At 45.4% G+C, this 13,949-nt stretch overlaps 1 protein-coding gene across 2 annotated transcripts in view; it reads left to right on the top strand.

Annotated features, from left to right (window-relative positions):
• The first annotated feature begins 992 nt into the window (after positions 1-992).
• The window catches only part of SPOCD1 (SPOC domain containing 1), a 28,762-nt gene continuing 15,805 nt past the window's right edge, over positions 993-13,949 (top strand). For both annotated transcript variants that reach the window (XM_050794514.1, XM_050794505.1), the window contains exons 1-2: positions 993-1,083; positions 1,660-3,072. In XM_050794514.1, the coding sequence (XP_050650471.1) occupies positions 1,699-3,072 (1,374 nt within the window). In that variant the 5' untranslated portion in view covers positions 993-1,083; positions 1,660-1,698. The remainder of the gene's footprint in view (positions 1,084-1,659; positions 3,073-13,949) is intronic.

Below are 13,949 nucleotides of genomic sequence, written 5' to 3'. Positions count from 1 at the left end.
TACAACAGACATAGTTAACTAATAAATCAAGTAATAGAGGTATGAGTATATTATTCACAGTTATGAAATTAAAAATACTAACATGACAACAAACATGGTTAAAAACAAACAAAAAAACCATAGTTGTTTCCAGGAGTTGGGGGATTGGCAAATGATAGATAGCTTTAAACTTTTTATTTCTAACCTTCTACTGGGCTTGAATCTGCATTTCCATCTACATTAATTATATCTGAGATAATTTTTTTAAAATTAGGCAAGCACTATTCACAATAGCAAAGACATGGAATCAACCTAAATGCCCATCAATGGCAGATTGGCTAAATAAAATGTGGTACATATACACAATGGAATACTATGCAGCCATAAAGAAGAACAAGCTCATGTCCTTTGCAGGAACATGGATGGAGCTGGAGGCCATTATCCTTAGCAAACTAATGTAGGAATGGAAAAACCAAATATTGCATGTTCTCACTTATAAGTGGGAGCTAAATGATGAGAACACGTGGACAGAAAGAGAGAAAAAACAGACCACGGAGCCTACTTGAGGGTGGAGGGTGGGAGGAAGTAGAGGATAAGAAAAAATAAACATAAACATTAGGTACTAGGCTTAACAACTGGGTGATGAAATAATCTGTACAACAATCCCCGTGACACAAATTCACCTATATTAAAAACCTGCATATGGACCTCTGACCCTAAAATAAAAGTTTAAAAATAAAACAAAATAAAATTAGGCAAATAATCTAGATAAGTCTGACATTACCCCACTGGCTCAGGGACTATTGTGGTAGGATCAAGTTAAACTCTCAGGCAGGCAGCCAAAGCTCCTCGCTGCCACTTGCACCCACTTACCTCTGCTTGGGAGCCACAAGCATGGCACCTCCTCCGGGAAGCCCTCAGGAGGAAGAGGGCGCCCTCTGCCGGGGTAGGAACGCCAGCACGCCTGGGGAGCCGCCCTTTGCGCACCATCAGGCACTCCGCCCCTATCCCTCAGCGAGGGCCTTCCTCCCCCGCGTCACGTGATCCCAGCTCCTTTTCAGCTAGTGGGTGGAACCTCAGGAGGGAAAACCCGGGGAAGCCCAGGTGAGAGCAACGGGACCGATGGGGCCCGGGTTTCCTGGATGCTGGGGGACTGTCCCAGTAAGGCTTGGGAACCTGGGTGGGGCGCCTTTCAGAACGGGACCGATGGGAGAGAGACGGGAAGGGTTCTGGGCACGAACCCCGTTCAGTATCGGAGTGTGAGAACTGGGAGAGAGACTCCTGGCCTTTCCACTTCCTGTGCGCCCTTGGGTGAGCGTCTTAACGTCTCAGAATCTCTGTCCTCACCTGTGGCTGCCAGTATGCAATGAAATAAGCACATAAGTCATAAATAAATGGTATCTTAGTCGGTCCCGTTTGAGCGAATTCGTGAACTTTCAGAGACAAGAAGACCCTGGAGGCCACTGTAGCTCGGCCCTGTTTGGAGGCAGGCCTCTCCATCCTCACTCAGGACACCAGCTCCTGCTGGGTGCTCCCCTGCCTGGAGTGCTCACCCCTAGGCCTCAGGAGTGGAAGGATCTGGGAGCGCTGGCTGGAAGAGGGGCTTCTCCCAGCTCCCACTGAACGGGCTGACAAGTCGGACTCTACGTAACAAAGTCCCCTCTTTCTGTCTCCACACAGGGCCCTTGTTGTGCTTTTGGCCCAGGTAGGTGGACAGACATGTCCCAGGCGGGGGACGTAGAAGGCCCCGGCACAGGAGACCCCGTGTTGAGTCTCCAACACAACTGTGAGCTTTTAGAGAACATGGAAGGAGCCAGCTCCACGCCAGGCCTGGCACCACATGGGCCAGCAGCAAGCTCTGGGCCCCGAGTCAGGGCTGGCAGCAGAAGGAAGATCCCCAGGAAGGAGGCCTGTCGAGGTGCCAGCTCGCAGGCTGCGGGTGCGGCTGGGGTCTGCCCAGGGCTCATGGAGCTGCTAGCTGTGGGACAGAGCCCGGGCTCGATGCCAGGTCCTGAGCTCCACTTGCAGCCGCCCTCGGTGCCTGCTCAGGGGAGAGCTCTGACCTCCAAGAGGCTCCAGGTTTCTCTGTGTGACATCTTAGATGACAGTTGCCCCAGGAAACTTTGTAGCAGGTCTGCTGGTTTCCCAGAGAGAGCTCTGGTCTGCAGGGAGAGGCTTGCAGGGCTGGAGGAGGTGAGCTGCCCCAGGCCTAGGGAGGCCAGAGACGGTGGAATGAGTTCTCCAGGGTGTGACAGAAGAAGCCCCACACTCAGCAAAGGGGAGCCCCCTGGAAGGCCCCTGACATCCTCACCAGGCCCAGTCCCTGTGAGGGTAAGAAAGAAATGGAGGAAGCAAGGGACTAGTTCAGAGTGCGGGGAAGGGGCTGGTGGTTTCCTGTGGCTTGATCAGAGCCCTCGTGGGGACAACCTCCTCTCTGTGGGAGACCCTCCCCAAAGTGCTGACCTGGAGTCCTTGGGAGGCCCCTGCAGACCTCCTTCTCCAAAAGACACTGGGTCTGGGCCTGGAGAGCCAGGTGGAAGTGGGGCAGGATGTGCCTCAGAGACTGAGAAATTTGGATATTTGCTCGCTACAGGGGGTGGGGCCCAGCCAGGCAGCCCCTGTGGCCGTGTCTGGTTCCCAGTGCTCAGTAGAGGGGAGTCCCTCAGTTCAGCTGCACAGGCTCCTCCACAGAGCGCAGCGCTGTGCCTGGGGGCGTCAGCACAGGCCTCTGCAGAGCAGCAAGAAGCTCTGTGTGTCATGCGGGCTGGCAGCGATGAAGGCCGGCCTCCAGCACAGGACCAGGAGGAGCTGGAGGCCAAGGCTCAGCCAGCATCCAGAGGAAGGCTGGAGCAAAGACTCGCTGACACCTGTGCCAGCTCCTGGGAGCACTTGGGCGGCCTCAGCTCCTCCCTGGACCCTGAAGCCAGCAGGGCCTGCTCAGGCCCACTCATGGAGCAGAGAAGATCCAAGGGCACTAAGAACCTGAAGAAAAGTCCAGTGCCCTGTGCCCAAGACCAGGGCACAGACAGAAGCTCAGACAACTCCCACCAGGACAGGCCAGAGGAACCCAGCCTAGGAGGCTGCCCCAGACTGGTGAGCTGAGTCTGAGAGTTTGGGATAGGAAGGGCCTGGCCATGTTTCTCAATACCATGCTTGGTGGTAGAATTTAATAAAGCTAAGCGAGACGGGCTCTTTGTGAACCTTCTCTCTCTCATCCCTATTAACCAAACTGGGTAAAATGAGGCCCACAAGCTGAGAAAGAGAAAGTAAACTACATTCACTGAATCCTTGTGAGGGGTCATTATCTTTTGGAGTCAGTGAGTCCTGGATTGGAATCTTGCCTCTGCCCACTTCCTAGCTGAGTGACTGTGGGATGTTTTTTTAACCTCTCTAGGTTTCCTCTTTGTAAAAAAATGATACTAATTTCAGCTTCATGGGTTTGTTTCAAGGATTAATGAGATTATGGTATAAAATAATGTACCTAGGCCTAGTGCAGTGGCTCACGTCTGTAATCCCAGCACTTTGGGAGGCGGAGGCAGGCAGATCATGAGGTCAAGAGATCGAGACCATCCTGGCCAACATGGTGAAACCCTGTCTCCACTAAAAATACAAAAATTAGCTGGGCATGGTGGCGCGTGCCTGTTCCAGCTACTCTGGAGGCTGAGGCAGGAGAATCGCTTGAACCTGGGAAGCAGAGGTTGCAGTGAGCTGAGATCATGCCACTGTACTCCAGCCTGGCAACAGAGCAGGACTCTGTCTTAAAGAAACAAAGGTGCCTAGCACAGCACAAGGCACAAGGTAAATTGCTTAATTCGTGTTAAATTTGCTTTTCTTTTAGTGTTCACAGTTACCCTGTAAGATAGGCGTTAGCCCCATATAACCAGATGGGGAAACTGAGGCTCGGAGGGTTAACAATATTCTCCAGGCTCACACAGCTAGGGAGTCAGTGCCCAGCTATGTTCCCTATATCACCACTTCCCTTTCCTTTGTTCTTTTCCTTATCGTCATCATCATTTTATTAATAATCATAGCTAACATTTATACACCAAAGGCAGAATAAGACTCTACTTGTTTTTGGTGCGTATTTCTCACATAGTTGAATTTTCATCACGTTTATTGAATGTGCATGATGTGCTAGGTGTTTTTGATTTAATCTTCACATGACGTCCACGGAGGTGAGGTAACAGACCCAGCTGGTGAATGGGAGCAAGGGTACAAGCCCAGGCGGTCTGTCTTGAGATCTCACTGCACTGCCTTCTCTGTGTATCTTCTGTGTTATCGGCACAGTTGTAACAGCATCTGGCTTAGCATGTGCTGGATATTGTGCTAAGCCCTTTATATATCTGCAATCTTTGTAACAATCCTATGAGGTAGACACTATTGACATATACCCATTTTACTGATCTGAACACTGAGACTCTGAGAGGTGACATGAGTACTCAAGGCCAAACAGCCAATTAGTAAAATAGAACCAGTGAGCCGTTTTCCACTATGCATCAAGTCTTTTTATCTATAAATAGGTTCCTGTTATGCCTTATTGTTCCAGGACTTTGCTTGGTTTTGTAAGTTCTGTAGTATTTGAAGATCTTTCCCAGTGGGTTCACCTTGTTCTGCCGAATTTGATCTTTTCCTGAGCCCTGCGTCATAAGTGTCTATGGATGTATTTGTCACAGCCACAGGTGCTGTCAGGATGAGGGCTGGGACTTCCTCTTCTCATTTCTAACCACTGTAGTCTAGTTAGGAGCATGAGCCCTGGAGGCCAATAGGCTAACATTCAGTCCTGACTTTGCCGCTGTCTGAACAACCGAGGTGAGTGGCTTCACCTTTTCAAGTATAATTCTCTCATCTGCAAAATGTGGGTATGAAGAGTACTTACCTCCTAGGGAGGTGGTGAGGATGAAATGAGATGACACATGTTTGACATTTAACACAGTGCTTGGTGCAAGAAAAATACCCAAATGGGTTACCTGTTAGCGACATAAGCAATTTCGTCCTGCTGTAAGTAATGCAGAGGTGACCATCCTTGTGCATCTGGCTTCTCCCTTCTTCACATGATTTATTTGGACCAGATGCCCAGAATTGGGATTCCTGGGTCTGCAGCCTTTGAGGGGGCTGGTTTGAGTGCGGTGGTGGAGCCAGCTTCCTGCCTGGCTTGACTGGAAGCAGCCCACGACTGCTGGCTCCTCCAGGCTCCATCCTTGACTCTGCGGCACAGCCCATCATCCTACAGCTTTCCAAACAACTCGTTGCCATGACAACCAGTACCAGCTGAGGGAGAAGAATTGAGTCTGGGTTGTGACAGGGACAGGCGGGTGGTTGCAGACAGGGCTGAGTGGGGCCTGGGCAATGGGGGGCACAGTGCCGGCTGGTCTGGAGCCCCATTTAGGGCCTTAGCACCTTCCCCTGGAGATAGCCTGGCTTGTAGCAGGGGCAGACAGAGAGGTTCAAGGTCAAGCTCTGCCTCTTATTCCAGGGTGATTTTAGACCTGTCTTTAGACATTTAGATGAGTTTAACTTTTTTTTTTTTTTTTTTTTTTTTTTTTTTACTTTTCTTAAGCTCAGTGGCAAGAAGACTTTATTACTATTTTTTTAAATTTACTTTTTTTATTTTTAAAGGTGGAGTCTCGCCCTGTCACCCAGGCTGGAGTGCAGTGGAACAATCTTGACTCACTGCAACCTTCGCCTCCTGGTTTCAAGGGATTCTCCTGCCTCAACCTCCCGAGTAGCTGGGACTACAGATGTGGGCCATCATGCCCGGCTAATTTTTATATTTTTAGTAGGGACAGGATTTCATTATGTTGCCCAGGCTGGTCTCGAACTCCTGACCTCAGGTGATCCGCCGCCTCGGCCTCCCAAAGTGCTGGAATTACAGGCGTGAGCCACCGCGCCTGGCTGCAAGAAGACTTTAGACATTTAGAAATGTCCCTTCTCTGAATCTGAGTTGCCTCCTCTATGAAGTGGGGAGAATGAACTGGGCCCCAGAACTGCCAGGAGTCAGATATCAGAGGCTGGCCATGTTATATTCTTCTGGCATGAACCAGAGACTCTTGGAGGAGAGATGGGAGGGGGACTGCCATCCTCTTGTCCATCCTGGGTCCCACAGTGGCCAGTGAGGTTTAGAGCTGCTCCGTGGGTAGGAGAGCAGTGGGTGTGGGGAGGGCAGCTCTGTCAGTGACCCTGTGCTGCTTGCAGTCCGCCCGTCATCACCAGGGAGGCACACAGCTCCTCTGGTCTGACCCAGAGTCCCTGGTTCAAGGTATGCTGTCTGCAGCTGTGAGGTGTCAGGAGATGAGTAAAGGAGGAGCGTGTCTTCCCAACAGATGAGCAGCCTAAGAGGAGCTCGTTTCATTAGTGTGCTTACTATAGACTGAGAGCTTCATGTATGTCATCTCATTTAATCCTCACATTAACCATTAAAGGTCAATGTCGGCCGGGCTTGGTGGCTCACACCTGTAATCCCAGCACTTTGGGAGGCCAAGGTGGATGGATTGCTTAAGCTCAGGAGACCATCCTGGGCAATGTGGCAAAACCCTGTCTCTACAAAAAATATAAAAATTAGCTGGGCACGGTGGCGTGTGCTTGTAGTTCCAGCTACCCGGGAGGCTGAGGTGAGAGGATCACCTGATTCCAGGAGGTCAAGGCTGTGGTAAGCTGTGCTGGTGCTGCTGCCTTCCAGCCTGGGCAACAGAGCGAGACCCTGTCTTAAAAAAAGAAAAAAAAAAAAAAGTCAGCATTAATATCCCCATTTTACTGAGTAAGAAAACTGGGATTCCGAGAAGTTAAGTGACTCACTCAGGGCACATACCGAGTAAGTGGCCGAGCCAGGATTTGACTCCAGTCCTGCATAACTTGGGTGTTTATGGGGCTTTATTATAATTTGTTGAACAAGGAGGGGGTCTCCTCCAGGGATCTTACAGTCTAGTGGGAGGAGAAAGCCACTAACCAGAGAATTGAAATACAGACTGAAGCCCAGTGGACCACGGATATCCAGAGGGGAGGGGAGGGCAGAGGAGGGGGCTGTCTGAACTGGGTCTGGGCGAGGGAAGTAGGTGTTCAGCAGGTGAGAAAGTAGGAGAGGCTTGCTAGGAAGAGGTCAGTGCTCTGCAGGGCTGCATTGCAGGAGGCAGCTTGGAGTGTTGCAGGAGCGGAGAGGTAGGTGGGGGTTACAGGTGGGACAGGAACCAGGTGGGAGAGACCAGCAAGGGCAACATTGCTTGAATGGAAATGGAGAGCCTGCAGGATGGTCGAGTGTCAGGATGGCCTTTCTCCAGGGCAGGGACCAAGGAACTTTATCAACACCAGCATTTACAGAGAGAGCTTGTTCTGTTCCAGGCACTGTTCTAAAAGTCTCGAATAATGATAATGATCCTTGCCCCAACACCATGAGGTAAATACTGGTATTATCCTCTTGTTACTGATGAGAAAACTGAGGCACAGAGAGATTAAGTAACTTTCCCAAGATCACACAGTTCCTAAGTGTTGGCCCCAAGTATCCCCACTGCATGAATATGCCCCAATTTATTTGTTGACTCCGTGTGGGCATTTGTTTTTTGTTTTTTGTTTTTTTTTTGCTACATTTGGTGCTGCAGTTATAGTTTTGTATGGGTTTTGGAACATATGGGCAAGAGTATCTCCAGGGAATATTTTCCGGGGTGGAATTGCTAGGTTATAGGGTGCACACATCTTCAACTTAAACAGTGCCAGATGTTTTCTAAAGTGGTTGAAACAGTGTACACCCCCATCAGCAGTGTATGAATGTTCCAGTGACTTCTCATCTTCGCCAACCCTTGATAGTTATCAGACTTGGGATTTTTGCTGAAATGGAGATATGCTGCAGTGTCTTAACGTTGTTTTAATTTTCACTGCCCTTTTACTAAGGAGCATCTTTTCATGAATTTTGATTATTCTTGTTAAGTCTTTTCCTTAAAAAGTTTTTGTTGTTTAACTTTTCCTTATTGATTTGTAGGAGGAGATTTTTTTTTTTTTTTTTTTTTTTTTTTTTTTTTTTTTTTTTTTTGAGACAGAGTCTCCGTCTGTTGCCCAGGCTGGGGTACAGTGGCATGATCTCAGCTCACTGCAACCTCCACCTGCCAGGTTCAAGTGATTTTCCTGCCTCAGCCTCCTGAGTAACTGGGATTATAGGCGCCCGCCACCACGCCTGGCTAATTTTTGTATTTTTAGTAGAGAAGGGGTTTCATCATGTTGGTCAGGCTGGTCTCAAACTCCTGACCTCGCCGGGCGCGGTGGCTCAAGCCTGTAATCCCAGCACTTTGGGAGGCCGAGGCGGGCGGATCACAAGGTCAGGAGATCGAGACCACAGTGAAACCCCGTCTCTACTAAAAATACAAAAAATTAGCCGGGCGCGGTGGCGGGCGCCTGTAGTCCCAGCTACTCAGGAGGCTGAGGCAGGAGAATGGCGGGAACCCGGGAGGCGGAGCTCGTGAGACTCCGTCTCAAAAACAAACAAACAAACAAACAAACAAAAAACTCCTGACCTCGTGATCTGCCCGCCTTGGTCTCCCAAAGTGCTGGGATTACAGGCGTGAGCCACCGCGCCCAGCCATTTTTTAATTGTTGAGACAGGGTCTTGCTCTGTCACCCGGGCTGGAGTGCAGTGGTAAGATCATAGTTCACTGCAGCTTTGAACTCCTAGGGCTCCAGAAATCCTCCTGCCTCAGACTCCCAAGTAGCTGGGACTACAGGTAAGTGCCACCATGCATGTCCAGCTAATTTAAAATTTTTCTCTTTTTTTTTGAGATGGAGTCTCGCTCCCTTACCAGGCTGGAGTGTAGTGGTGCGACCTCAGCTAACTGCAACCTTTGCCTCCCGGGTTCAAGTGATTCTCCTACCTTAGCCTCCTGAGTAGCTGGGATTAGAGGTACCCGCCACCACGCTTGGCTAAATTTTTTTTGTATTTTTAGTAGAGACGGGGTTTCACCATGTTGGCCAGGCTGGTTTTGAACTCTTGACCTCAGGTGATCCACCTGCCTCAGCCTCCCAAAGTGCTGGAATTACCCCCTGGAATGAACCCTTTTGTACTCACACTTAACCCTAGCCACCATGTGTTATCTTGCCTGAAAATCAGCAAATATTCACTTAATATCCAAATTTGCAATAGTTTCATAAAGATGACAAATTTTTAAAAAATTAATTAATTAATTTTTTTTGAGACAGAGTTTTGCTCTATTTCCCAGGCTGTAGTAGCATGATCTCAGCTTACTGCAGCCTCCACCTCCTGGGCTCAAGCGATCCTTCTGTCTCAGGCTCCTGAGTAGCTGGGACCACAGGCATGTGCCACCACGCTCAGCCAATTTTTGTATTTTTTGTAGAGATGGGATTTTGCCATGTTTTCCAGGCTGGTCTCAAACTCCTGAGCTCAAGCAGTCCGACCACCTTGGCTGCTCAGAGAGTTGGGATTACAGGCGTGAGCCACCGCACCTGGCCAAAAACTTATTTTTATAACTTGTCTTTTTAAAGTCAGGATAGTAATAAGGTCCACACTTTGGGATTGGTTGATGTTTCTTTTAAGCCTTTTAAACTATAGGTTCTCCCTCCATATCTTGTTTTTTCTTGCAGTCTTTTTTTTTTGTGTGTGAAGAAATTAGATTGTCCTAATTTCTTATTTTTGCATCACTGTAATTTTTGCATCGCTGTAGTATAGTTAAACATGTTCCTCTGTCTTCGCTTTAAGCTGTGAACTGGTGGTTGAATGTAGAGGTTTGATTAGAATTGGATGCAGTTTTTAGCCCGAACTACTTCATAGGTTGGTGGTGTGTTCTTTCCATCAGAAGGTACATGTCTCCTTGTACTACTTTATATTTATTGATGCTATTTTATATATATGTGTGTGTATATGTGTGTATATGTGTATATATATATATTTTATATATATGTGTATATATTTTTTATATATATATATATGTATTTTTTTTTTTGAGACGAAGTCTTGCTCTGTCACCCAGGTTAGAGTGCAGTGGTGTGATCTCAGCTCACTGCAACCTCTACCTCCTGGGTTCAAGCAATTCTCCTGTCTCAGCCTCCTAAGTAGCTGAGACTACAGGCACCCACCACCATACCCGGCTAATTTGTGTATTTTTAGTAGAGATGGGGTTTCACCATATTGGTCAGGCTGGTCTTGAACTCCTGACCTCAGGTGATCCACCCGCCTCGGCCTCTCAAAGTGCTGGGATTACAGGCATGAGCCACTAGGCTCGGTCTGTTTTGTGCTTTGCATATGTTTTGCATTTCTACACTTTCTCCCATGTAAAAACACAATTGAGTTTTGTTTATTGTTTTTGCATCCAGAAATCTTGCTTTTATTAATCTATATAATTTATCTATTTAGATTTTGTTTGTTTTCTGTGTAGACAATCGTATGTAGACAAATGACAGTTTTTGTTATTTCCTTTCCAATTCTTTACATCTCTCTTCCCTTCTCTTTCCTTATTGTGCTAGCTAAGACTGTTAGTATAATGTTGCATAGAAGTGGTGATAGCAAGGAACCCATGACTTGTTCTGGATTTTAAAGGAAATGTGGTCATCATTTCACCTTAAGTATGACACTTGCTATGTTTTTTATATAGATGCTCTTTATCAGGTAAAGGAAACTCCCTTTCTTCCTGGTTTGCTAATTATTTACAATTATTATTATAATTTTTACAATTACAATATTTACAATTATTATTATTGCACAGTGCATTTAATCAAATATGTTTTTTCCATTTCTGAGATAATAATATGATGTTTATCCTTGAATTTATTAACATTAATTTAAGGAGTTAGTGGGGTTTTTTTAAATATTAAGCTTTTTTGAATGTTAAGTTCTTGCCTTGCTGGAACAAACCCAATTTGGTAATGCTATATCTTTTCCATATTTTGTGAATTCAATTTCATGTTTTGTTTGGGGTTTTCAGTGGGTGAATTAACTGGCCTGAAATGATTTGTTCTCCTACTACCCTTCTGGGATTTTGGTATCAGGGTTTTGCTAGCTTCATAGAATGAATTGTGGATTATCTTTTTGTTTCCTATTCTTTGGGATAATGTAATTAAGATCGGAATTATTTGTTCTTTGGACATTTTGATAGAATGGCTGGTTAAAAAAAAGTATGGACTGATGTTCTCTTTAAGGAAGGTGTTTCCTTCTGTATGAATTCAATTTATCTTGTGGCTATAGGTTTATCCAGTGTTGTTTTTCTCTTGAATCAATTTTGGTAAGTTATACTTTTCTAGATGTCTATTTGTTTCATCTGAGTTTTTAAATTTATTGGCATGTTGGCATACAGTATTTCACAATAGCCTCTTTAAGGACTGTGCATTTGTAATTATACATTCCAAATATTAGCTAGTTATACCTCCTCTCTGTTCCTTAATCAATCTTGTCAGAGAATTGTCAGTTTTTTCAAAGAACCGATTTTTGGTTTGTTCATCCTCTCCATTGTATGTTGTCAATGTCGCCTTCCTTTCAGTTTATGCTACTATTTATAAAGTCTTAAAAATTATGCTTAGTTCATTAGTTTTCTGCCTTTTTTCCTTTGTAATAAGTCATTTAAAGCTGTAAAGGAACCTTTTAATTATCGCTTTTGCTGCATTCATAGAATTTACATACAGTCTTATTATCATTCAATCTCAATATTTTATCATTTTTAATCACAATTTTTCTTTGACCTGTGTGTTCTTTAAAAGTTTGTTTATTTCTTTTCTTTTTTTTTTTCTTTTGGAGACAGAGTCTAGCTCTATCCCCCAGGCTAGAGTGCAGTTGTGCTATCTTGGCTTACTGCAGCCTCCACCTCCCAGCTTCAAGCAGTTCTCATGCCTCAGCCTCCCGAGTAGGTGAGATAACAGTTGCCACCACGTCTGGCTAATTTTTGTATTTTTAGTAGAGATGGAGTTTCGCCATATTGGCCAGGCTGGTCTCAAACTCCTGACCCTAGGTGATCCACCCACCTGGCCTCCCAAAGTGCTGGGATTACAGGCATGAGACACCACGCCCGGCTAAAAGTGTATTTCTTAATTTCCAAACTAATCTTTTGTTGCTTTTGCCTTTATTGCCTTCTAACTTAGTAATATTGTGGTCTGAGAAGTTGGTCTTTATCTGAGTTATCCAGTCTGATAGCCGCTGGCCACTTGTATCTATTAAGCACTTGAAATCTGGTTAGACCAAATTGAGATGTACTATAAGTGTAAAATATACACTGAATTTCAAAGACTTAGTACAAAAAAATGCAAACATTTCATTAAGAGTTGTTTATGGGCCGGGCGCGGTGGCTCAAGCCTGTAATCCCAGCACTTTGGGAGGCCGAGACGGGCGGATCACGAGGTCAGGAGATCGAGACCATCCTGGCTAACACAGTGAAACCCCGTCTCTACTAAAAATACAAAAACTTAGCCGGGCGAGGTGGCAGGCGCCTGTAGTCCCAGCTACTCGGGAGGCTGAGGCAGGAGAATGGCGTGAACCCGGGAGGCGGAGCTTGCAGTGAGCTGAGATCCGGCTACTGCACTCCAGCCTGGGTGACAGAGCGAGACTCCGTCTCAAAAAAAAAAAAAAAAAAAAAAAAGGAGTTGTTTATGTCTGGACGAGGTGCCTCAACGCCTGTAATCCCAGCACTTTCGGAGCCCGAGGCAGGCGGATAATAAGGTCAAGAGTCTGAGAGCAGTCTAGCCAACATAGTGAAACCCTGATCTACTGAAAACAAACAAACAAACAAACAAATTAGCCAGGTGTGGTGGTGGGCACCTGTAATACAAGCTGCTCAGGAGGCTGAGGCAGGAGAATTGCTTGAACCTGGGGAGCGGCGATTGCAGTGAGCCGAGATCACACCACTGCACTCCAACCCTAGGCAACAGTGTGAGACTCCGTCTCAAAAAAAAAAAAAAAAGTTTTCCTATCAATTACATGTTGAAATGATAATATATTGGACATAGTGAATTAAATAAAATACAAAATTAATTTTGCTTTTTAAAATGTGGCTACCAGAATATTTAAAAGTATACATGTGGCTTCTGTTTCTGTTGGGCAGTGCTAAGCTAAAAAAGTCTTTTGAAATGTGTTAATATTTGCTTTTTGGCCTAGGCTTTGCTCAATTTTTATATATATATGTTACATATACTGGAAAAGAATATGTATTATCTAGTTATTAGGATTAATATTCAGTGTATATTTATAAATATGTACAGATTAAGCTTGTTGATTTCATTAATTATTTTTTATTCCTACTGATTATTTTGTTAGCTTTATTTATCAATAGTTAGATACATGAAATTTTTGTGCTATCATGGTGGATTTGTCTTTTTGCTTATAGTTCTACCATTTTTTGCTTTATAGTTTTTGAGCTTATGCTATTAGATGCTTATAAGTTTAGAGTTGTTATAGCTTCCTGGTAAAACTACATATCATTATGTAGTCAAGTCTTTGCCTCTAATGATTTTTTGCCTTAAAGTCTGTTTTATCTGATTGTTAATATAGCTACAAAGCTTTATTTTGGTTGGTGATTTGCCTGTCCATATATTATTCCATTTTGTTATTTTAACCTTTTTGCATCATTATGTCTTAGAAATAGGTCTCATGAAGATTTTATAATTGTATTTTCTTTCCTTAAAGGTTTGATAATTTTTGTATTTTTCTGAAGTATTAGTTCATTTACATTTGTTATGGTTACTGATTTATTTACATCTACTCCTACCATTTTATTTTGTGCTTTTTTTTGAGACACAGTCTCACTCTGTTGCTGTTGCTCAGGCTAGAGTGTAGTGGCGTGATCATAGCTCACTGCAGCTTTGATCTCCTGGGCTCACAATTCTCCCACCTCAGCCTCCCAAGTAGCTGAGACTACAGGTGCATGCCACTGTGCCTGGCTCTTGAAAAAAAAATTTTTTTAGTAGGGCCAGTGTCTGGCTATGTTGGCCAGGCTGGTCGCGAATTCCTGAGCTCAAGCAATCCTCCCGCCTCAGCCTCCCAAGGTGCTGGGATTACA

This window comes from Macaca thibetana, chromosome 1 (genome assembly GCF_024542745.1).
Source record: "Macaca thibetana thibetana isolate TM-01 chromosome 1, ASM2454274v1, whole genome shotgun sequence".
In the NCBI taxonomy this organism is placed as follows: domain Eukaryota; kingdom Metazoa; phylum Chordata; class Mammalia; order Primates; family Cercopithecidae; genus Macaca; species Macaca thibetana.
This window is presented reverse-complemented; position numbering and strand designations above follow the sequence as displayed.